The 25,380-nt window shown below is 42.0% G+C and overlaps 1 protein-coding gene across 6 annotated transcripts in view; it reads right to left on the bottom strand.

Annotated features, from left to right (window-relative positions):
- Window positions 1-25,380, bottom strand: part of usp34 (ubiquitin specific peptidase 34) — a 269,588-nt gene that overhangs the window by 149,753 nt on the left and 94,455 nt on the right. For 4 of the 6 annotated variants that reach the window (XM_041211861.1, XM_041211887.1, XM_041211879.1 and 1 more), the window contains 10 exons: window positions 23,354-23,449; window positions 20,387-20,469; window positions 17,993-18,147; window positions 17,459-17,572; window positions 14,905-15,007; window positions 8,462-8,621; window positions 6,812-6,938; window positions 4,550-4,697; window positions 3,850-3,950; window positions 3,423-3,632 (listed from right to left, as the gene is read on the bottom strand). In XM_041211861.1, coding sequence (XP_041067795.1) covers window positions 3,423-3,632; window positions 3,850-3,950; window positions 4,550-4,697; window positions 6,812-6,938; window positions 8,462-8,621; window positions 14,905-15,007; window positions 17,459-17,572; window positions 17,993-18,147; window positions 20,387-20,469; window positions 23,354-23,449 — 1,297 coding nt within the window. The remainder of the gene's footprint in view (window positions 1-3,422; window positions 3,633-3,849; window positions 3,951-4,549; window positions 4,698-6,811; window positions 6,939-8,461; window positions 8,622-14,904; window positions 15,008-17,458; window positions 17,573-17,992; window positions 18,148-20,386; window positions 20,470-23,353; window positions 23,450-25,380) is intronic. The other 2 variants (XM_041211870.1, XM_041211902.1) reach the window with 1 other exon arrangement.

Below are 25,380 nucleotides of genomic sequence, written 5' to 3'. Positions count from 1 at the left end.
ATTGGAGAAGTTGGGACTGTTCTCCTTGGGGAAGAGAAGGTTGAAAGGAGATTTGATAGGGGTATTCAAAATCATGAAGGTCCTGAGAGAGAATCTATTCCCATTGGTGGAAGGATTGAAAACCAAGGACACAGGTTTAAAGTAACTGGCCAAAGAAGCAAAGGCACCACGAGGAAAAAGATTTCATGCAGCAAGTGATTAGAATCCGGAATGCATTGCCTGAGAGTATGGTGGAGGCAGGGTCAATTAAGGCTTTCAAAAAGGAATTGGATCAATATTTGAAAAGGAAGAATTTGCAGGGCTACAGGGAAAAGACAGTGAGTGCCACTAGGTGAATTGCTCCATCAGAGGGCCAGCACAGACATGACAGGCCAATTGACCTCCTTCTGTGCTGTAATCATTCTATGGTTCTATGAAAAAATTCATTATTCAGTGTGGGACTCAGAACAATGACCCTGAGATTATGAGTCCAATTATCTACATATTGAGCTATCCATGCTTTATAGAAACTCCTGCACAAAGTCTTAATGCACTGGATCTAGCTTAATGTTGCAGCACTCACTAAAATCGCATTGAGATCCTATCACAGATTGGGAACCGGACTGAATTGTTGCCAGCAAATTATGTTCTTCTATGTGCCACAGTGAAATCAATACCGATCCAAACTCCTACCTCTGATCAGAAAGGCATCAGGAACAGTTGTGCATGTGCTGGTGGCCACAGTGTGGTCTAAATATGCGTGTGCAACTGTCCCTAATGGCTTTCCAGTCAGCCACAAGAGTTATAGTGTAAACAGATATGATAGCTCATGAACAACACCCCTCTTCCCCCACCCAAACTGACAAATCTAAATGGTAAGTGCTTTCTTGTCATCACAACCGATAAGCATAATGTCAGAACAAAAACAGAATTACCTGGAAACACTCAGCAGGTCTGGCAGCATCAGCGGAGAAGAAAAGAGTTGACGTTTCGAGTCCTCATGACCCTTCAACAGAACTGAGTGAATCTTAGGAAAGGGGTAAAATATAAGCTGGTTTAAGGTGGGGGGGGGGTGGTGTGGTTGTAGGGACAAGCAAGCAGTGATAGGAGCAGATAATCAAAAGATGTCACAGACAAAAGAACACAGAGGAGTTGAAGGTGGTGATATTATCTAAACGAATGTGCTAATTAAGAATGGATGGTAGGGCACTCAAGGTATAGCTCTAGTGGGGGTGGGGTGGAAAGGCTAGCAGGGCATAAAAGATTTTAAAATAATGGAAATTGGTGGGAAAAGAAAAATCTATATAAATTATTGGAAAAAACAAAAGGAAGGGGAAAGAAACAGAAAGGGGGTGGGGATGGAGGAGGGAGTTCAAGATCTAAAGTTGTTGAATTCAATATTCAGTCTGGAAGGCTGTAAAGTGCCTAGTCGGAAGATGAGGTGTTGTTCCTCCGGTTTGCATTGGGCTTCACTGGAACAGTGCAGCAAGCCAAGGACAGACATGTGGGCAAGAGAGCAGGGTGGAGTGTTAAAATGGCAAGCGACAGGGAGATTGGGTAATTCTTGCGGCCAGACCGCAGGTGTTCTGCAAAGCGGTTGCCCAGTTTACATTTGGTCTCTCCAATGTAGAGGAGAGCGCATTGGGAGCAACGAATGCAGTAGAGTAAGTTGGGGGAAACGCAAGTGAAATGCTGCTTCACTTGAAAGGAGTGTTTGGGCCCTTGGACGGTGAGGAGAGAGGAAGTGAAGGGGCAGGTGTTACATCTTTTGCGTGGGCATAGGGAGATGCCATAGGTGGGGGTTGAGGAGTAGGGGGTGATGGCGGAGTGGACCAGGGTGTCCTGGAGGAAACGATCCCTACGGAATGCTGCCAGAAGGGGGTGAAGGGAAGATGTGTTTGGTCGTGGCATCATGCTGGAGTTGGCGGAAATTGCGGAGGATGATCCTTTGAATGCGGAGGCTGGTGGGGTGATAAGTTAGGACAAGGGGGACCCTATCATGTTTCTGGGAGGGAGGAGAAGGCGTGAGGGCAGATGCGCGGGAGATGGGCCGGACACGGCTGAGGGCCCTGTCAACGACCGTGGGTGGAAAACCTCGGTTAAGAAAGAAGGAGGACATGTCAGAGGAACTGTTTTTGAAGGTAGCATCATTGGAACAGATGCGACGGAGGCGAAGGAACTGAGAGAATGGGATGGAGTCCTTACAGGAAGCGGGGTGTGAGGAGCTGTAGTCGAGATAGCTGTGGGAGTCGGTAAGCTTGTAATGGATATTGGTGGACAGTCTATCACCAGAGATTGAGACAGAGAGGTCAAGGAAGGGAAGGGAAGTGTCAGAGATGGACCACGTAAAAATGATGGGGGGGGTGGAGATTGGAAGCAAAATTAATAAATTTTTCCAAGTCCCGATGAGAGCATGAAGCAGCACCGAAGTAATCATTGATGTACCGGAGAAAGAGTTGTGGAAGGGGGCCGGAGTAGGACTGGAACAAGGAATGTTCCACATACCCCATAAAGAGACAGGCATAGCTGGGGCCCACTGCTTGCTTGTCCCTACAACCACACCACCCCCCCCGCTTCTCTCTCTCTCCTCCCCCACCCCCCGCACCTTAAACCAGCTTATAGTTCACCCCTTTCCTAAGATTCACTCAGTTCTGTTGAAGGGTCATGAGGACTCGAAACGTCAACTCTTTTATTCTCCGCCTATGCTGCCAGACCTGCTGAGTTTTTCCAGGTAATTCTGTTTTTGTTTTAGATTTCCAGCATCCGCAGTTTTTTGTTTTTATTTTTTTGTTTTTATCTTTTTGTTTTGATCTTTTTGTTTTTTAGCATAATGTCAGGTATGACTATGACATAAAACAGTAATGACATAAAACAGTAATAAGTCCAAGGGGTGCTATAGAACTGAATACTTAAAATGCATTTCTGAATCCCAATTAGGGAAGGAAGCGCCTTAGTGAACTGGGTAGATTAGGATTTGGCAGGTGGGGGTCGGGGGCAGAACGGTGGAGGGAGTTGTGGGAGGACACATGATGCAGTCCCATGAACTTGCTAGTGAGCAAATGGGGAAAGGAAAAATAAAGAGTGCCTCCTTGAGCATGATTCTACTAAATTAGTCTGTGCTGCTGAGCTATGACACTTGAAATCATTCCTGGCATTATTGAGCACAAACCATTTAATACTTCCTGTTAATACTGCAAAGTGCAATTTCAACCCACTTGTATTAATTTGCAAACTCTGGACCTAACATTTCTCGCCAGTGGACATCCAAATTAATTAAGGGTACACATGGCTCTACACAGAAAGCAGAATGGAAAAATGGCTTTAAATAGTTTAATCAAGAAAATTTCTTAGTCAAATCACCTTACCATTTTTGTGCTTCTATGATCTAACCATGAGGCTTTCAATCATGAACTAAACACACTTAATGCATTCAACGACTTTACCTCACTAGCTTCCATAGCTTGATCTACAGAGGGTGGTTTAAATGATGCCAACATTTCAAGCAAGTCAAACAAGGTAGTAAGATGTGGTTCTTGAAGAAGCAAAAGCATTGGAATATTTTCCTTTTGGGGTGGAGGAAGACAAGACGCAGGCAACTGAATACCATCTCCTTTGCGTTCCCTACGTGGGGCTCCCAGTGACACAAATACCATCTGAAAAGACAGCACAATTAAATTAGGCACTGTTGAACAATCATGTAGAAAAATATAAACTATTAAAAGCAGGCTTTTTATTCTCCTATCAGAATCTACTTTAGAGAGGATTTGGGGGACCTATATATTTAACTTTGCACTTTTATATGATTGCTTCTAATTGTACAACACAGCCTTATTCTTCAATTGGGAAAAAAAGAATCAGCATGTTAAGTACCTGCATATCTTTAAATCCAAGTTCATGGAGTGTTTTTTCATCATAATCTGTGGTAAGCTCATGACCTGAGGAAATCATTCTAACAGGCCCCATAAGTCCTCCTAAAAAGAGCACAGAAAATTCAAGTCAACCATTTTGACATCCTTGTACTGTAATTTAATTCAGTTGATCCTAAATCACCAACCAAACTAAACTGCATGAAAAAAAATTATCGCATACAACTGGAAATGACTGGGGAAGTCACTCGTGGCAGAAATTACAGCCACACATCATATTCCATTCATCATCTTTGCCCTATTTTTTCCCTCAATCAGAATCAATGCATTAACTACCATCAGAAGGCTACAGCTGAGAAATGCAGAAAAAGGCAATAATGAAAAGAATGGCATAGGAGCTGAAGATACAGCTGGGGTTTGGCAAACAAGAATGGAAATGGGCATCTGTAGAGAATGCAATCCAAAAGACATATGCAGAATAAAGGTTGGGGAGAGTGGTGGGGTCACAAGGCAAGGATAGGAGATGGGAGCCAAGTAAGGGGGCAGAAGGGAGTTAGAGGTGCCAGGAAGAGAAGAGAATTGAGCTGCCAGATCAGAACTGGAGTCCAGGGGAAGCAGTGGCATTAGTACTTTAAGCCAGTTTGGCATTCTATAATATTTATTATATATAAAAACATACACACACATTTCATCCATTGGCTTACCAGGAAAATCTCCCTGTCGGCTGCTTTGGCCAAATTCTTGGAGTTGAGCTTGCTGGCTCATTTGCTCCTTTTGTAGATTCTCATACCAGTGGGTAACTTCAGCCCGTAAATCTGCAACTTGGTCGCTGGGATACATTTCAATGGTCATCTAGTAGTCAAGATGGAAATTAATTTAATAAAGGTTTCAGAAATAAATATTCCAAACATCTAGCACTGTATTTATTTCCAGGCATTAAACATTTTATATACAATTCATTGCATCTTAAACCTATTTGACAAGAATAGAAAACTATCAAATGGGGTTAAGAAGAAATAAATTTGAATCCACACAGCCCTTTGACTTAATGCACTTTAAAAGGGTTAAATATTAAAATACAATTAAAGCTCTGACCAATAGCAAAAAGTTACTTTTTTTAAAAGAAACTGGATCCAAACAATAATTATACAAACATAACCTTTGAAGCAAGAAATAGTAATACTTAAATTAAGGAAAGAGATTGTGCTAACAGAACTATAACTTAGGCAGGTGACCCTTCAATGCTGTTACTAAATATTCCAAGCAATAGTCAACTCTGGATCTGGTACTACAATTTTCTGTCATGTATACTGTGAAACGGATTACTAAAAAATGCAATTAAATGTTGCTTCTCTGATGAACAGGGTCAATTAATAAGAATGGTTGATGATTCCTATTATCCAGTGTTGACATTTGCTTGTGAGTAACTGACCATTGCCAAGGCTGAACCTACTCAATGGTTGCTACCACTATCAAATGCTGTCCACTGTCTATTAAGATGCCAGTGGAACAAAGTAGTCACTGTTCAGTCAAGAAAGCAACCGTTTTGAGTTAAGAATTTGGTATCATAATCAAAACTCAAAATTGCAGTAGTGATATCTTTCCTGTCCTACCAAATGTAAACTAACCTGTGCTAAAGTTAACACATTTTAATTACAAAATCATGATGGCTGCATTATGAAAGTTTTGAAAGACTACCAACCGTCACTCAAAAAATTATTGTGCAGGAGATTAACAGCAAAATTCTAAAAGTTGTAACAAATATTTGTTTACTATACAAAGCCAAACAAGCCAGTTTGTGCAAAATCAATGGCTAGAGGAGAGAGGAAAATTTTATGCATGGAGACCAACAATCCAAATACGAAGAAAAGCAACCTGTCTTTTATGCAGTCATCCTCATTCTTTCAATGGAAATCAGATATCCGAAATGGAAAGAAATCATGGGGACACTATCTTTTGAAAGAGTATGCCTCAGCATAGAAACTATTTAAGCAATTGTGACCCATCTCCTGCTTCATACAAGGCCTTGTGCTGTTACCATACTTTAGTTTTCTAAAGGATAATACAGATTTGAAACATATAAGATCCTGAGGGGGCTCACCAGGGTGGATGTCGAAAGGATGTTTCCAATTGTGGAAGAATCTAGAACTAGGCGTCAGTGTTTAAAAATAAGGGGCTGCCCACTTAAGACAGATATGAGGAGAAATTTTTTCTGAACGTCCTGAGTCTTTTGAACTCTCTTCCTCAAAAGGCGATGGGAGCAGAGTCTATGAATATTTTTAAGGCAGAGGTAGATAGATTCTTGATAAGCAAGGGGGTGGAAGGTTATCGGGGGTAGGCGGGAATGTGGAGTTGAGGTTACAATCAGATCAGCCATGATCTTACTGAATGGCGGAGCACGCTCGAGGGACCAAGTGGCCTACTCCTGCTCCTAATTCATATGCGCGTATGTTCATATTCTTCCTCCTCATTCTTTCCAAACAATTCTGTCATACTATAGAAAATGGAGATGCAAAACAATGATTTAATTTTGACTTGGAACTCAAGTGTTTATTTCGAGTTGTCAAGATTAAGATCAATTTATTGAATCTTGTAATTAAAGCAGCAAAAACTCAAACTTTGTTGCAATGTACAAATAAGTTCATGACTGGATTTATTTGACAATTTGACCACTGATAACCTTTGTCAACCTGCAGGTTGGTTTATATTTACAGTTAAGAAACTGTACTGTCTGTCTGTTTTCTCTTAACAGATGCTGGCTGACTTGTTTGTATTTCCAGCATATTCTGTTCTTAGCTCCCATTTTCATCATTTGAAATATTAATGAAAATCTGCAATTTGTTTTTGTTCCATAGTAAAATGACAAATTCACAAAAAATGCAAATTTACTGCAATATTGTAAAAATGGGGATAGAGAAAGAAAGAATGAAACTATTTTTAGCAGTATTTCACAGAATTTTAATTACCTTATCAGGCAGCCCAGCTGGTTGACAAACAATTCGTAATGGTAAAGACTGCTTATCACTAAGGGCTTTTAAGTGACTGCTAATACCTGTACCCTCAATCTGCCATTGCCGCAAATGGTATGCAAACCTAAGGAAACAATGCAAACCAAAACTGCCATCAACAAGTACCATATATTGTGCCTTTAACATAGAGAAAAGTGTTAAAAATCTTTGCTAAGGATTTTCCTTTAGGTTGTTTGTTTGTTCAGAACATAAAACTAGCACTTCGTATTAATTCTAATTGCCAAGTTGAAAATGATCATTCTGTAATTGTAATAAGGAACACGTCGAAAAGGTTGACAATCAACTGATTACAGGACGATATAGATGGGCTGGTAAAATGGGCAGAGCAGTGGCAAATGGAATTTAATCCTGAGAAGCATTTTGGGAGGACTAACACGGCAAGGGAATATACAATGAATGATAGGACCCTAGGAAGTAGAGAGGGTCAGAAGGACCTTGGTGTACATGTCCATAGATCCCTGAAGACAGCAGCACATGTAGATAAGATGGTTAAGAATACATATGGGATATTTGCTTTTATTTGCCGAGGCACAGAACATAAGAGCAGGGAGGTTATGTTGGAGCAGTATAAAATGCTAGTTAGGCTACAGCTGATGTACCGTGTGCAGTTCTGGTCACCACTATAGGAAGGATGTGATTGCACAGGAGAGGGTGCAAAGGAGGAGATTCACTAGGATGTTGCCTGGGCTGGAGTATTTCAGTTATGGAGAAAGACTGGATAGGCTAGGATTGTTTTCCTTAGAGCAGAGAAGGCTGAGGGGGGACCTGATAGAGGTATACAAAAGTATGAGGCGCACAGATAGGAAGAAACTTTTCCCCTTAATGGAGGTGTCAATGACCAGGGGGCATAGATTTAAGGTAAGGGGCAGGAGGTTTAGAGGGGATTTGGAGAAACACTTTTTCATCCAGAGGGTGGTTGGGATCTGGAGAACACTGCCTGAGGGGTGGTGGAGGCAGGAACCCTCACAACATTTAAGAGGTATTTAGATGAGCATTTGAAATGCCATAGCATACAGGGCTATGGGCCAAGTACTTGAAAGTGGGACTAGAATACATAGGTGCTTGATGGCCAGCACGGACACAATGGGCCTGTTTCTGTGCTGTATAGTTCTATGACTTTAAAATACATGGTCATACAACCTATGGGATGAGTCAAGGGGATTGAACAATCCTATGTCCCACAATCATACTTTAAGCAAACAAATATCTTACATGATATAAAATAAAACAATTTTACAAATGCTTTCCAAGGTTAATCTGGGCATTTGCTACAGTGTCTAATTGAAAATTGAATGTGTTAAATATTTATTTTCCCCAACTGGAACCACACCTGATTGAACCAAAAAATCTAAAAGGTGAAAATACAGAATAAAGGGTGTAAACCAATATTGTATTACATAAACCAACCTGAAAGGAGGCACTCCCTTGTTCAGTTTGCACTGAAAGTATAAGAGCTAATTATGACTGGTTAAGTTATAAACTGCAGTAATTTATAAATAGTTTGAATTTAATTAAAGATAAATAGCATAGTGAACATACATGGTCTTTGACAATAATTCTTCTTAAATAAAAAAAACAATTATTTACCTCCTTCTAAATGCTTCCAAGTGTGTTTTCAGCATCAAGAGTCCTCTTTCAATGATGGTAAGACTGGACTGAGGTTCTTTGTCAAGATTTTCTGATGCCATCATAAGGCTTTCCATGCATTTACTGATAAATTCTTGCTCCTTCTCCAAGCCTGTTTTACCTGTAACATTGGTGTTTTAAAATAAAACATAGGCCAGACATAATTCATCTCCCATTGTATACTCAAACATTGGGATCTTATTTTTATACAATCCTTTGTTTAGATGGTAAAGCTTCTCACAATTTAGGAAACGGAGAAGTAAAGTTGAATGGAGCAAATGAGTTTCTCTGATCTGCAGGCTGAGGTGCTAGGAGATGCAAAACTGAGGAGTTGTAATGTCACCAGAGGCAATGTGGTTTTAATTAGAGTGACAAAATTTAAATAGGGCAGAATTTTCAGGTCAATGGGCGGGCTCGGGATTGGCTAGGAAACAGGCCACTGCCCACGATCAGCACGTGTAGCCCGACTGCAATTTCACGCTGGTGGACTAATTAAGATGTGAAATGCAGCTCCCCAATGGTCAGGAAGGGGCGGGGGCGAGTGCCTGTCGGCTGCTTGGTCCAATGGCGACCCAATGGCCAGTTTAAAAATGGCACAGACAGCCCCTTGAAGGCTGCCATGGAAAAACGTCCCCTCTGCTTTGTCAATATTCATGTTATGGAGTCGAGTGCGGCTCAACACAGAAGGTGGAGGGCAGGTTGGGTGAGCACTCAGCCCTCTGCTTTTCAGATGAGTGGCTTGCTGTCCTCCTAGAGGAGGTGACTGCCAGGAGGGACACCCTTGTCCCCAGAGGTGGGAGGAGAAGGCCACCACACCTCACAAAGAGGGCATGGGAAGAGGTTGCAACGCTGGTTAAAGGCCATGATGTGGTGCAGTGCACATGGATGTAGTGCCAGAAGAGGCTCAATGTCCTGCCGCACTCAGGAAAGGCAAGTGTAGTGTTGGCATGGGTCAATGTGCAGAAGTGTTATGGTGTGGCCATCCTCCTATGGACCTCAGGTGGTGGAGTCTAGAGTGCCAACTGTCAATGATGCTGGAGCTGACCAAAGAGGTGGGCCCTGGCTCTTGGACTGACTGCTTTGCGGCTCAAGAACCACGACTCGAGAAATCCCTGTGCCCCTCAGCTGGAGTTGGCCAGGTTGTTATGGAGCTGCAGTGAGAGGGTGGACTAATCAATGCTCCTCTGTCCTTTCAGGTGAAGACATGCCATAACCAATCAATCAATCAGAGTCACATACAGGCAGAGGCCCACCCTGCTGCTGATCAGGTTCGAGCAGGACACCCTTGTGCTGGAGAGCCGGCATGCTCCACGTGCAATGGGCGTGGAGAGGCCGGGTACCAGACAAAGGCAAGAGTGCATTGCACAGGGGTGAGTGTTTCAAATTGTGGAACCATTCTAGTGTAGTCTCTTCACTGATGGGAGCCTCAAACCTGGAGACCCCATTGATCATTGAAAGACGATGGCACCACGATGCAGATCATCGTTGTCTCACCAGGATGCCTGGCACGCACAGTGATAGTGTGATGACTTTAACTAATGACATGTCCTTGTTCTCCCTTAGAACCGCCGGCACGCAATCACTCTCTGGATCCCAAAGGGTCACCCCTGACGTCGGAAGACCGCTGGGCTTCATTTGCACCTGTGTCACACCCGTTCTCTGAACCAGGCAGCAGCGCAGATACCAGTGCCTCAGTGGGAATTAGATTGGAGCCAGGATGTCGGTGCACAATTGATGAGGGCACTTCACATTCGCACGAGGTGCAGGCTGAGGTAGAGAGCGACCAGGGCGCTGGCAGTCGGAAGACTGCTGGAGACCAGGACTTTGCAGGGTGGGAGGCAGATGATGAGCCTCTGGAGTCGTCCGTTAGGTGGCAGATGCTGGATGACCAGCGGGATGTGCAGGAGGATCTGGTGGAGATCTGCGAGGGCGTGTATGCCACGGTCTCCGTTATGGAGGAGTCCATGCTGAGCATCAGCACTGTGTTGACCCTCATGGCCGAGAACACTGTCTCCTCCATTGAGAGAGTGGCGACTGTCAAGGAAAAGCAGCTCCGGGGCAGAATCAGGGTTCCTCGGGTTGTGCTCCAAACTGCAAGCCCGTACACAGGCAATGTCCTCAGGTGGTCAGTGCCAGTGAGGGAGTTGAATGAGGCATCCAGTATCCCAGCAAGGTGCTTGTCCATCAATGGTGAGCAGGGAGGTCCAGAGCAACCCCGTGTTGGCGCACGAGCTGCGTCGTCTCTGCGGGCTCATCTCAGGGCACTCTAGATGACAGCAGCAGCTCCTTTGCCACTCCACCAGTGACTGTGGCATCTGGGGCTGCGATGACTGGGGAGATGCCAGCCAAGGCACTGGCCACTCCCTCCCTGGCAGGGCCAACACAGGCTTCATTGGCCAGAGGACAACCGCCAAGGTCATCATGGCCAAGAGTCAGCTGCTCCAATGACGGTGCCAGCGAGAGCGGAGCACCAATACTTAGCATTCAAAAATGTAAGTTAAAGGCACCATGAGCACAACAGGGATTGTTCACGGGTGATTTTCTGTTCATTTATGTTTGGTTTATATGTCTGCTGGTGTGGACATCAACACCAGTAATGGTAATGTCATTATGCATTCAATGTGACAATAACATTAAATTTGCTTTGGTTCTGATGGCCTGAGTATGCTTCACCTTTTTCATTTCTGGTGCAGGGTATGCCAGTATGTAATGCTGGACGTGAATGGCTGGATGCTTTGTTGCACAAGCATTGAGTGGACTTTGGGTGCAAATGAAAAGGGTCATTTCAGACATCTGGGATCCAGGCAGCAGCCCTGGCATGAGGTGGAAGTAAATCTTTGGCAGCCTAGCTGAAGGAGGATTCGACAAAGGCATACCTGGTGTCCTTGCTTCCCTGGAGGTAAACAAGGTCTGCCTCCATGTCCTCAGTATTCCCCTCACAGTGCTCCTCTTCTGACTCACTACTGGGTTCATCATCTGTGGCCTATGCAGCTGCCTCAAGATCCTCTTCTTCTAGTGGGTTCCCCTTTTGCCAGTGCCAGATTGTGGAGAGTGCAGCATGTAACCACTGTCAGTGACACCCGCACTGGGGGATATTTTAGTGCACCCTCTGAACAGTCCAGGAATCGGAAGCGCATCTTGAGAAGACCTATGGTCCTCTCTACCACCACCCTCGTGGAGGCATGACTCCCATTGTAATGCTGCTCTGCCTCTGTTCTTGAGTGATGGAGAAGCATCACAAGCCACCTTTTTAATGGATAACCCTCGTCACCCAGCAGTCATTAATCCAGTTGGGTTGGAGCACTGAAGAGCCTCGGCACCTGGGAGTATCTCAGGATGTAAGCATCATGGGAGTTGTCATGGTGCCTTGCACAGACTTGCAGATGATTCATCCTGTGGTTACACACTCTGCACATACATGGAGTAGAATCCCTTCCTGTTGATGAAGGCACCCGGCTGATCCGCTGGTGCCTTTGTGACCATGTGTGCAGTCGGTGGCACCCTGGACAAGGGGGAACCCAGATATTGCTGCAACGCCTCTGGCTCGCTTAGCCTGGCTGGCCTCGTCCATACGGTAAAGAACAAATGTCAGTACCCGCCTGAACAGAGCTTCTGTCACCAGCTTCACGCAACTGTGGACAGCTGATTGGGAGATCCCACACAGATCCCCCACTGACCCCTGGAAAGAGCCAGAGGCAAGGAGTTGAGAGCCGCTGTGATCTTCAGAGTCACTGGCATTGGGTGTCCACCCGCACAGTTGGAGCTGATCTCAGGCCCAATCACCTGACAAATAGAGGTCACGGATCCTCCTGCAGCAATGCACCTCAAACATACTGAGGTAGCTGCATCGCCGCCTGTAAACCCTGGCAGCAGGATAGTGGCACATTCTGCCTTGAACTTTCTGCTGGCCCTGCACCCCTTGTGCCTGCATCTTTTTTCCCACAGGTCCCTCCCCTGGAAGCTGCATTGGGACACCTGGCCTCCTTTCCCTCCTGCCCCTCACTTTCCCCTCAGAGGAGATGCCACCAGCAGAGACCACAACCCCCATTACCAGGGTAACGGAAGGCTGTCTGATACCTGGAAGGGTCCACATGGTCTGAATTCTCCGGGGGTCTTGGAGACACCAATAAGTCTTGAAATGAAGCCTGGAAATGCTAAGAATGAAGCCTAGAATAGAGATGAAGCTGCAAAGTGCCAATAAGCAATCAGCAGCAAACTATCTCCAAAACTCCTCATTGCTCACACTGACAATGCTGCTGACCCTTTTTATCCTGCCCTCAGGCAAGGTTAAGCAAATTGTCAGCTGCCCATTTCGCCTGCGCGACGAGTGCAAAATCGTACGGGCAATGTAAATTCTAGCTTAACTGCTTTATTTTTACTGGCCTTAACTGGCCTCATAACTGATGGCGGACATGGCTCCGGTTCTTGTGCGCGCCCATCAACCAAAATATCGCTCGAGTGTGCGATGATGTTGGGATGCTCACCCGAAGTTTTCAGGCACTGTTTTATTCTCAAATGGGTCAGGTGTATGCTCGCCTGCTCAGTGCAAATTTCTGCCCATAGGCTCCATTTCTATTAGTAATTTAGACATTTTCCATTACTACATTTCCATTACTAATGTGGGCATTGGAATTTATAATGGAAAATATGACACAGATGGCAAAAACATGGCAACTGGAAGAAAGATGTTATGGACAAAAAGGGCAAACACAAGATTTTTGATATATTATCTCCTATACCGTTTCACAGAATAAACCGAAGAATATGACTCTCTCTTATCTGTCTTTGTGTCACTGGGTGAGATCTTAACTCATTCAAAACATATCCACCTGCACAATTAAAATCAAGTTCATTGTTTCAGTCTCTTCTTTTTTCCTAATCTTCCTTAAATCTTTCTCTCTGACCTCATATTGCTGTTCCCTCTGTCCTTTCGGTTAGGAGCTAGTGAATGATCTGGCATGATGTGATGGGGAAAGGAATCAGCCATATGTGGGCTGCTTTCATAGTGGGGCTTCCAGGTAATGTGGCCTTTAGACATATATGCTTCAACCATCCCCTCACTTGCATCCTGTTCCCTACCCCTTCACCTTCCATAAGCACATACTCACTTGTGTGTGAAAGACAACTCTTCCTCTTTGAAGTACTTGCTCAAAACTTTCATCCTTGATCTTCATTGCCAATTGCATGCCCTGAGCTCTCCATTCAATCTCACCACGCTCAGCAGCTTCCCTCGATGGGAAGGGCCTTTGACATACCCTATCCTGCACCCCCACACCCCCCCCCCCCCAAAAAAAAAACCTACTGCCCCATCCTACCTTATTTTATCATTTTTCCTCAGAGGTTTTATGCATTCAAAATTCGACTTTTTCAATAAAAAATAAAGAAACTAGAATGAGAAAAAGACATCAGATGACTATCCTAACTGTCTTGCAGGTGTTAGAAATTATAATCCATCTCCTGGCCATAAGAAATTAATGTTGCCCTTTTTCTCATAGTCAAAAAACAAGCATGGTAATGTGCTGTCTTCAAAATTCTTGTTTTTTTTTGAAAACTGAACATTACAAAGAAACACTCCAGCTCATTTCCACCCCACCCCACCTCTCTTTCTCCAACTCCTGTGTGTCTCTCCCCCAGCAGAAAAGAAAGGCTACAAGAGTTGTGGAATTAGAATGGTCATTTTCCTCTCTCACACATGCAATCTATTTTTTAAACTGAAGTTCACTAAGTTTTTGAAATCCTTTCCCTAGCTTTCCTCTAAATAATTGGGAGCTGTTAGAAACTAACGAAAAAATTCCTCTGCATAACTGACTTCACAGGTGTTGGTACATCTTAAAAAATTCAGCACACACCAAACATGTAAATTGCACAAGCTAAATTCAACTCAGAGCTCTGAACAAAAATATTAATTCCAAGCCAGGTTTTCATTAAAGCTGGTACTTGGCCTCAATGTTTCATGAAGCATTAAAAGATAAATGATGAAATTTCATCAATAAGCAATAAGAAGGTGGCAGATAAAAATAAATCAGAAATCATCCGAAATAATTGTCAGAATCCAGTAACTAAATTATGTAAACAGAGTGAAAGCATTTACAGGGGCATGCTTCATTCTAATGTGGACAATGGAATTTATGAAAAATTGATCAAAGCTACAAAAAAAAATTAACAGCAAGTTAAATAGCATAAAACAAAAATAATAGTGCCCACACGTAGCATGACAACATTTTCATTGCAATCTATTCTTTTCCCTACCTCACACCAATGAACAACGAACATGGAGTTTTCAAATTTTGTAACTGCCTAGCAAATTCTTTATAAAAAAAATTCTACGTTTCACAGTGCAGAAAATGATCTATTTTCAGTTATTTAAAATTATTAAGACTGGAAAATAAAAACAAGTTACTTGCCGTTAATATAATAGGAATTGATGTATTGGATAGCTGCTCGGCTAACATCAGCTGTTTGAGCCCTTAATGCAATGCCCCAGAGTTGATCCATTCCACAAAGCTGCTTTTAAAGAAAGGAACACATTTTTGTATGTATTTATATATAAGGAAGTACTAATTCGTATCCAATTTCAACTGGTTTAGAAGCAGTAGTGCTCAAAACATTTTTAGTGATTTCGCTGCTCACATGAAATAATCTTGTAGGAGTTGAAAAATTATATAACAGCTTTAATAGTGAAACAACCCTTTTCCATTCCCACACAATGAAAAAGGGGCAGAAACATGTTCATAGGCCTATATCTTCATCCAATCAACAGGAAAGCAATAGCAACCTCAGATGGAAGGCTGGTATATACAAGTTCAACTTACATAAGATAGGAGTAGGCATAAGCCATAACGCCCCTCAAGCCTGCTCCACTATTCAATAAGATCATGGCTGATGTCTTCTTGACCTCAACTCTACTTCCATTCCAGTTCCCCATAAAAAGGAAGACTTGGATCATTATCAAAAAAGGGAAAATTTGCAGGGCTATAGGGGAAAGGCAGGGGACTGGTGTTAGGTGAATTGCTCTTGCAGAGCACCAACATGGATACATTGGGCCAAATAGTCTCTTTGATGAGTTTATAGCTACCATCCCTCCTTGCAAATGTATCATTTCACACTTCTCTACATTGAATTTCAATTGCCATGCCTCCACCCGTTTTACCAGTCTGTCTGTATTCTCCTGATGACCTGAAATATCAACTCTGTTTCTCTCCAAAGATGCTTCCTGACCTGTTGAGCATTTCCAACACTTATTTTGTTTTTCATATATATTCTGCTAAAGTCTGCTACGATCCTCCTCACTACTCGCTACATTTCCAAGTTTCACGTCATCTGCAAACTTCAAAAATATGCCCTTTACACCCAAATTCAGGTCATTAACACAGATCAAAAAGAGTAGTGATGCTAATTTAGACCCCTGGGACACCATTGTATATTTCCCTCCAGTCTTAAAAGCAACTGTTCACCACTACTCTTTTTGTCTGTACTACCGTCACTTAATTAAAAGTTGGTTTGATGCAGCCCCTGTAATTGCAGCCTTCCAAGTAATCTTCAGGTCACAATAATATTGTCCTCAAATAACAGATCCAGTAATTGAGATCAATCTAGTTCAGATTTCACACACAAAATCACTGGTTATGTGTTTATTTATTTTGGAAAACTTCAAGAATCGAGAAGCAAGAATGGCACCTTTCTATTAGCAGAAAACGAAGAAAATATTATAGCTGCTACATGGGCCTTCAAAACATTTGTGTTAAGGCAGAGGTCCAGAAAGTACACCATGTCCACAAACCAAAAAATGCATCAGTATCATAACTATAGCACTATAAGGTTTAACATAAAATAGAAAAAACTCGATTCCCTGCCTAACAGGTTGGGTACCATCCATATTATGAACCATGCAGAAGAGGAAGATTTTGTCTTTAATTTAATGTTGGGTTTGCCAATTTTGGCCAGGGCTCAAGGACTATAATTAACCTTGCACCCCAGTGTTAGAAAGGAAGGTTAATGGAGAAAATTGACTAGAATTCCCTTTTCTTGTTTCTTTCCAGTGACCTCTGCTGGCAAAGGCATACATCAAAGAAGATCATTAGGTCGATAATGTAATTAATCTGTGATTCCCGCCATAGTACCTGACAACACCCATTTTCTGGGCCCTTAGACAACATATTATTTCATGGGTGAGGTGTCAAAGAATTGCCAAAGTTTGGGAACTTGTCCCAGCAATTGTAATAAAATGTGGAATGAAGGAAGCGATCAATATATCCTTGTAACTAAAGTTCTTGGATCTAATGACACTTTTGGGGTTTGGTCACCTTAACCATTACATAAATCGCCTTCAACTCTCTCGAGTGGCTACATTCTTAGAACCAGAAACAATTGATTTTGGTTTAAAAAAATGGTTACTGACAATTAGCATGTATTTTACCAAGTATTGCAGATATTTTGTATAATGATTTTTAAGAAGTTATATGTACCAACAAAACACCAGCTTTAAGTGAAAACTTGGTCTTTTTTGCTGCAGGATTTTTTTGATCATGTAAAGTATTTCCCACTGACAAACCATCAGGAAACAAATCTACCAAAAAAGGTTAAAAATTCCAGTCAAAATATTTAAAATCAACTGTAAAGTCCGTCTGGTTTTCAAAGAAAAAAAGTTCCCATGGTTAGCTCACATGCCAGAAATTCAATTGGCACTTGCAGTGAAAACTAAAAAAGCAACTCCCACACAACCAAAAGTATCACAAGTCAACATTTCCCACAGCTTCCAGCTGGAGCTGCTCTCTTGCAATTTCTAGCATGATATTTATATATATTGCATTATTTGAAGCAACCACACTAAAGACCTGTAGAGGTGATTGTAGGAAATGAAGCAAATATTCAAATTTAAATGACTTTGCCCAATCCTTACTGGGCTTACATCAACTTTGTACAGAAATCTCTCCAGTGTAATTTTTATTTTTCTCTCACCTCGGAACTGGAACCACCATCATAAGCACTGGTTGCAAGCCGGGCCAAATTGCATAAATGCTGGAATAGATTTAAACCAGTCATGCTGATAGTTTCTGGTTTTAACTGCGGCATCTGAAGTATATAATACACAATTTGACAAAATGAGAAAACAATTGAAACTTGCACCTATTAAAAGCTATAATGGGATAAGGCAAATGTATGTTATATAAAACCTAGCGCATTGTCTAGCTATTTACTCGATTGGCACTTCATTCATTATATATACAAATCTACAGTCATGAAGAAAAGCTTGCAGTCATCTGCTCATATGTTGTTTTAATTTACAATTTAAAGATTTCTAATTTATTTATTAAACTGTTAATTCAGCTAGCCCAATTTGTTAAATGCATTCACAATTGCAAAATTTGTCTATCTTCCAAATTGCACAAAGGCGGACATTTGAGCCAAAATAGTTTACAGCACTGTCGTTCACAGGCAAAATAAATCAATGACAGGAAAACCCAGGAATGTTATCTGCAGAGTTTCACTAACCTTTTCTAAAAAAAGATGCTTGTACGTTTCCATGCCCATAGCATGCTGGTCTTTACTGCGAACCTGATTTAGGAACCAGTGCAATGCATCATCATAACATTCAGGGTCCTCAACAAGGCAATGCCACAAGATATCCACCTGGTCAAGACTCAGCCCTAAGATGAGATACAGTGATATTACAGCTGGGGCTGTAGGGGTGAGGAATAGAAAAATACTTGGGGAACAGATTTTAAATCCGAACTTTAAAAGGAAGTGCAAGTTGAATATGGGTTTGGACTGTCATGCAATCAGATAATGAACTACTGCAAAGTGGTATGCCACCATCCAAAATGGGCATTGATGTAATAGCAATAATCAGTGTCTTTGGAGGGCTTAATTTTCAATACACATATTGATAAACAAAATTATATATTACATGCATTAAAAAGCAAATAGGAAATAGCACTTTGAAATGATTAAAAGATTAATGATGGTCAACTTGCTTAAAAATTTATTTGCACTTTTTAAAAATATACTTAAGGTGCTGGGGGCAAGAAACGTTACAACTTTTACACTAGTGGCAACAAAGCATGCTTTCTGACCAAATACAGATGCAAGATAGGGTTCCTTCAACTCTGCCCATAGTTGTGTCACAATACTGAATTGCATAACGACATAATTTTTATACCCCACATCAGTTATTCCTATACTGTAGTCCCTGAAGATGCAAACTAATTAGTGCCAAACTCTGGCTAGATTAATGCTGCTTCAAAATGTTCTTTAAAAATACAATTACAAGATTAAGATTAACGTCCAGTAGTACAGCTTTGTGGGCAACTGTTCCTTTTTGGAATTAACTATTTACGTTAGATACAAGTCTGGCAGTTTTACTTCCTAACATAAAATGAGGCACAACCTGAGGCCAAATCTTCTATGTGATCTGAGGCCAAATTTATAGCATGGATTCACCCTACATGAGGCTGACTCTCAATAATGCTGGAAAAGACAGGAGTTTAAATATCTCCATTATGTTTGTGCTAAACAAGATTCAAATGCAAAGCATGTTATTGGTCACTTAATTACTCAACTCTGTGCATCTTTCATGAATATAGTCACAACTAAATTTTCAGGACCTGCACTTCTTGTTGAAGGTGGCCAATAGACTGCAAAAGCACTGGGTATGAGATTCTAAATAGTTAAAGGCTTCAATATATAAAAAATCAGAGCAGAGGCCGAGGGGTGACTTGACTGAGGTGTACAAAATTATGAGGGGCCTAGATGGAGTAGACAGGGAAGGCCTGTTTCCCCTAGCTGAGAGGTCAATTACCAGGGAGCACAGATTTAAGTTGATTGGTAGAAGGATTAGAGGGGATATCAGGAAGTCTTTTTCACCCAGAGGGCAGTAGGTGTCTGGAATTTGCTGCCCAGATTGGTGGTTGAGGCAGAAACACTCAGCTCATTTAAAAGGTATCTGGATTGACACCTGAAATGCTATAACCTGCGAGGCTACGGACTGGGTGCTGGAAGATGGGATTAGAATGGGCGGCTGGCTTTTACAGCTGGAGCAGTCACAATGGGCTGAATGGCCTCTTTCTGTGCCATAATTTTCCCATGGTTCTATCTTCAAACCCTAAACAGCTATATTCAACATTCTGGTTCATTCCTGCCCTTTAATCCTGGAGGGCAGATTTTGCAACTAGTTCCTAATCAAAAGCTCACTTCCAACAAATCCAAGAATCAAGTTTTGCTCAACCAACATACGGTCATCATTTCTCCACGATCATGAAATTAGCACAAGTTATGAAAGGATAGCATAGGAAATCCTATAACTCAAATGTATGACCTCATGCAGTCAAGCCTTATCAGCTACTTATTCTTGAAAATTAGCAAAAAATAAATTACTGGGTAATTTCATCAATGAATAATTATTGGGATTGCTTCTGGGTCTATTCTTGCAGTTGGATCCTCAGCCAGTTCAAGGAATCTGCTATGACCAACCCCACCTCTGTGGAATATTAAACAGAAAGAACTATTAAGGCTATGACAACTCAGGTGTCATACTTGTCATGTATGAACCTGGAACCTGTCACTCCCCATTTATTTATGTATTTCACTGTAATGCTGACATCCAACCAGACTCTTGGAATTTGTTGTAAAATTGCTCCTTAAAGACCACAAGTTCCCAATCTCCTCAAGGTCTAAGCTTTGTTTATCTGACATGACTTCTTTGTCACAATACCTTAGCTCCATGCTCCCATCATCTTGGCTAAGATGAGTTTACACAGTGATGCAGTCCAGGCTCTTCTGGTCTATTCTGGCTTAGTGTTACACCATATAAGTTGCCAATAAGTCAAAAAGAACTTTTCTCAAAGAAGCATCGCAATTATTAACGCAGCAAATAAAAAATACACTTACTAAAATGGTCTGGAGATCCTAGAGTTGAAAAAACACATGTCAGAAACTGCAAGCGGACCTGCACCTCTGCGCCATGGCTGTACCTGTATTAAAATGGTCAGATGTAGAGTTAATATTGGGAAATTAGTAAGAAAATGCTGGGATTTCTTTTACCTCATTTCTATTCTTAAGGCTTCATATATTCAAGGGCATGCAGAGAAACATGAATGAAAGCATGCACTCATTCTATTTTAGGATTATATATACACACTTAAAAGTAGTGGAAGTTTCAACAAGAGAGATTTTATTACTTTTTCAGCCACAGTCAGGCTCCAGGGGTTGACAATGCATAATTAAGGAAAGCACTAGCTTCTCGTGATAAAACGGGGCAGTTTGACCTATATCGAGATTAAGGGACTTTCATCTGGCTGGAAAATCAGTCTTTAAAATTATAATAGGTTGAATTTTGCCGTGGGCGAGCAGGGGGAGGGGCCCGCTCGCCGACGCACAAAATGACACAGGATGACGTCAGGGGAAACCCCCAACGTCATCCCGCCCCACTTAAATCTTCAGGAAGGCGGGCCCGCAGGAAAATCAGTCAGTGCGCCACTGACCTGTCAATGGCCAGTTGAGGCCACTGACAGGTTCATTAAAACAATTAAAGGATCTGCCCGTCCAACCTTAAGGTTGGTGGGCAGGCCAGGCGCCCTGGCGGGGAATAGAAAAAACATGAAACCTCATCCATCAGAGGGATGAGGTTTCATGTAGGGATTTTAAAAGTTTAATAAAGTTTTAGTGAAATTCATGAACATGTCCCATCTCACGTAACATTGTCACGAGGGGGGCATGTTACAGATTTTTTTTCCTCTATTTTCAATGTGTATACAGCTGTCAGCAATATCCCTGAGGCAGCATTTAGCCTCAGGGAGATGTGCGCTCTTTCGTGCGCATGCGCAAAAGAGCGCACTCTCACATTTGGGGAATCCACCCCCCCTGCACAGGGAGCGCATAGTGCTTCCTGCCGGGCATCACGCTGCGCAGGCCTTAACTGGCTCGCCCACTTAAAATGGTGGTGGGGCCCGCTTCTCAGGCGGGGATCGGCTCCCCATCCTCTGCTTAGGCAGAAAATTCTGCCCAATGAGTTTTGAGAGAATTGGGGAGGGGAGAGGGGCATTAAACATGAGGCAGCATCTTCGGCTCGGTGAGCAGGGACAGGACTCACTTGCCAAAGTGTAAAATGGCGCACGGTGACATTAGGCATGCATCCCGTCGTCACCGCACTTTGTTCAGGTTTTCAGCTCGGCGGGCACGCACCCGCCGAACTGTCAAAGGCCTATTTAAGCCAGTTAACTACCAATTAAGACAATAAACTGAGCTGCCCGTCCAACCTTAAGGTTGGCAGGCAGGCGAAGAGCCCAGGCGGCTTTTACATTTTTCATGGAACCTCATTCATGGGCTAGATGAGGTTTCATGAAGGATTTTGAAGGTTTGAAAAAACTTTAATTAAAATTCATAGACATGTCTCAGCTCATATGACAGTTTCACCCCATGAGGGGGCATGTCCTAAAAATTTTTTTTCCCCTTTATTAAAATTTTTTAAACTTAAACTAATCTCCCGGAGGCAGCTCTGTGCCTCAGGGAGATATCTGCACTCTTTTGTGCGCAAGCACGAAAGAGCGCAGGCCCCGACTCAGGCAACCCCTGCCTCCTGCCGCATAGGGAGCGCTCAGCGCTTGAGCGCTCTCGGGCATGTGTCATGCTGGGCAGGCCTTAATTGGCTTACCCACATAAAATGGTGTTGATCGGCTATGCGCACACCCACACCCCCTCTCCGACAGAGAAAATTTTCCCCATGATGTCTGGCTCATTTATTTGGTTGACTCTTAATTGCCCTCTCAAATGGCCTAGCAAGCCACTCAGTTCAAGGGCAATTAGGGATGAGCAACAAATGACCTTGCCAGCAAAGCCCATGTCGCATGAAAGAATAAATTGAAAAAAAAAGCTGCTAAAAATGGAGAGCTTTACTCATTTTTACAGTCACTGGTAGAATTGATTAAGCACTTGATCTGGATTACAGATCTGCACAAAGAAGCTGGAAAATGTCATCTAGTGCTTCCTTTCTGACTCGAAGGCTGTGAAGGTACAGGTTCTCAATAATAAGATCACCTGGGCCTATTGACTCGTGTAAGGGGCAGGATAGTGGTGCATGATCCTATTACTCTGATCCTATTTAATGTGCTCTGTTACTGAAGGGATGAGCGGATTCTCCTTCCACAGCTAGAAATCAACCACAAATGAGGCAAAAATCAGAGAAAAACAGATTCCATCTCAATATGTGTTCCTATTATGATTACCTCATTATTATTCCCTGAAAGCATGGCATAAAGTAAAGATATTTGGGGCTATTATATATAATTTCCCTTGAGAGTACAAGTCCCTCCAATTAATTTATCCACAATGGCCGAACAAAATTATGCATGAAATTTAGGTTAAATAATTCAGAAAGGTGGAACAGTCTTAACCAACCTTATTTCCATTCTCTCCAATATTCCTTCAGCGTATAACTCTGGACTATTTTGATATATCCTTAATTTAAGCTTATGCTCCAAATTTATCTTGCATTTGATGATTGGAACTTTCAATGTCATATAGGGAAGCAAATCTGCTGTCCTTACTTGGTCTGGCCCACATGTGACTCCAGACCCACAGCAATGTGGTTGACTCTTAAATGCTCTCTTGCAATTCGGGATGGGCAATAAATTCTGGCCTAGCCAGCGATGCCCACATCCCATGAATAAATAAAAAAAATACAAAGATCACAATACCAATATGCAAAGTTGGTCTCTGAAGAAAATGAAATGCACAACTTATACCATTTTTTAAAAACATAAATCCGATTTTGGACATATTTACAGCCTACAATTTCACGAGCCAGATGCTTAAATCCATGTTAAAATTCAAAAAAGTTTTAAAGGGTGATATACTTACAATAGATGTTTGTGCACTCCCTCTCTAACTGCTTGAATGTAGTGTATCAAATTGTCAAAGAAAAGTTTCATCATGTTTAGCTCCTTTTCAGCCCACCTATATATAATTAAAGGTATCATCAACTTACAAGTATATCTTTCATGGTATTGTACACCCATAGTCTGGAATTGGATTGCAATTTTGATTTTATCATATTTCTGCTACAGTCCAAACAGGACAGCAGTTGCTCCATTACTGTATTACACTACTGAAGCAAATCATTTCATGACTATTTGAGGGGAAAATGGTTACATATTCTGATACCAATAATTCATATTACAAATATCTACAACACCTGCACTTAACACTTGACAAAACTTGCCTGAAGTACAAGCAATTTTGTTCTTCTGTCCCTAAAATCACTCATTTCCATTTACTTACATTTTGTTAAACTTTTCTTTTTCTCACTTATACATTTATAAAATGCATTTCTTCTCATCTGAGATGAATTATTCTTGCTGATGCTGTTCTTGGCATTCTAGTGTCCAAAAAGATCTCTCTCTCCGAGCATGACTACAGTGATCAACATCTAATCCTGATCATTTATTTGGGTCATGACTCCAGCTGCTATGTACAAAGTCAGCAGCAAAGCATCTCATACATTCTCTTCTGGCCACAGTATACATATCCGTTGTATCTTACTAAATGCTATTTCATCATAGATACCAGCTCAGATTTTTCATTTAATGACAGAACAGTATATAATGTTGAAAACACAAACATGAAATTTATTCCCATGCCCTCCCAAAATTTGCACCTCATACTTATTATGAATTATCTACCTGATTCTTCATTATATATAAAATGTTGTTATTGCACATGAACAGGGAGAATATTCTCAGATATTTAATTTGTAACAAATAAATGTTTATTTCAGCCAATTGCTAATTTTTGTACAATATACATGCAACATTTTGGAAGGGTGACACCTCAGATGTCGCCCTTTCCAATACAATGTTCTTTAAAGTTGTGAAGTGATGGACACATGCTAGTAGACATGAGGCTTAATTATATAGATGGGCACTTGAAATCAACAACCCCACTAATTTTTGTTGATTGTGTGACAAATTGTTTAAGTGCATGGCCCCTTTAAATTCCTTTGCATGGCTGTGTAGGCATGGTAACTTAAAGGCACTGACTTGTGCACGCCCTGTGCTGGAGTTTTCAGGTTACTGCACAGCTTAGAGGCAACACTGCTTAGACTGAGAAAATGCTTCATTCAGTAATATTCTCGTGAGTCAAAATGTTATAAGCTCAAGTCCAGAACAGAAGTACATATGTGCCCATACATTAGTGCCATACAGAAGGAGTAGAGCATTTTCAGTGGTGTGGCCTTCGATGTGTCAGTAAAAGTCATATGTTCCAGGAGTTCAAAATGTTTATGAGCATTATTTGAAGATTAGCAGGGAATTCTGTGCTAACCAACATTCTTCTCTCAACTAATTCCAGTAAAAATAAATTAAATCCTTAAAAAAATCCTCACGACAGTATCGGTAGGAGTGACCATCGCACATTCTCACCAACCTGCCTGCCGCAGATGCATCTGTCCATGGCAGTGTCAGAAGAAGTGGCCACCGCACAGTCGTTGTGAAGGTGAAATCCCGCCTTCACATTGGGGATGCCCTCCATTGTGTTGTGTGGCACTACCACCGTGCTAAATGGGATAGATTTCAAACAGATCTAGCAACTCAAGACTGGGCATCTGTGGGCCATCAGCAGCCACAGAATTGTACTCAAACACAATCTGTAACTTCATGGCCCAGCATATCCCCCATCTACCATTACCATCAAGCCAGGGGATCAACCCTGGTTCAATAAAGAGTGCAGAAGCAGCACCAGGCATACCTTAAAAATGAGGTGTCAACCTTGTGAAGTCAAAACACATTACTACTTGTGTGCCAAACAGCATAGGCAGCAAGTGATAGACAGAACTAAGCAATCCCACAATCAACAGATCAGAGTTAAGCTCTGCAGTCCTGTCATATCCA

Source organism: Carcharodon carcharias, chromosome 2 (assembly GCF_017639515.1).
Source record: "Carcharodon carcharias isolate sCarCar2 chromosome 2, sCarCar2.pri, whole genome shotgun sequence".
Lineage (NCBI taxonomy): Eukaryota > Metazoa > Chordata > Chondrichthyes > Lamniformes > Lamnidae > Carcharodon > Carcharodon carcharias.
The sequence above is the reverse complement of the archived record's forward strand: the minus strand, read 5'-3'. Positions and strand labels throughout refer to the sequence as shown.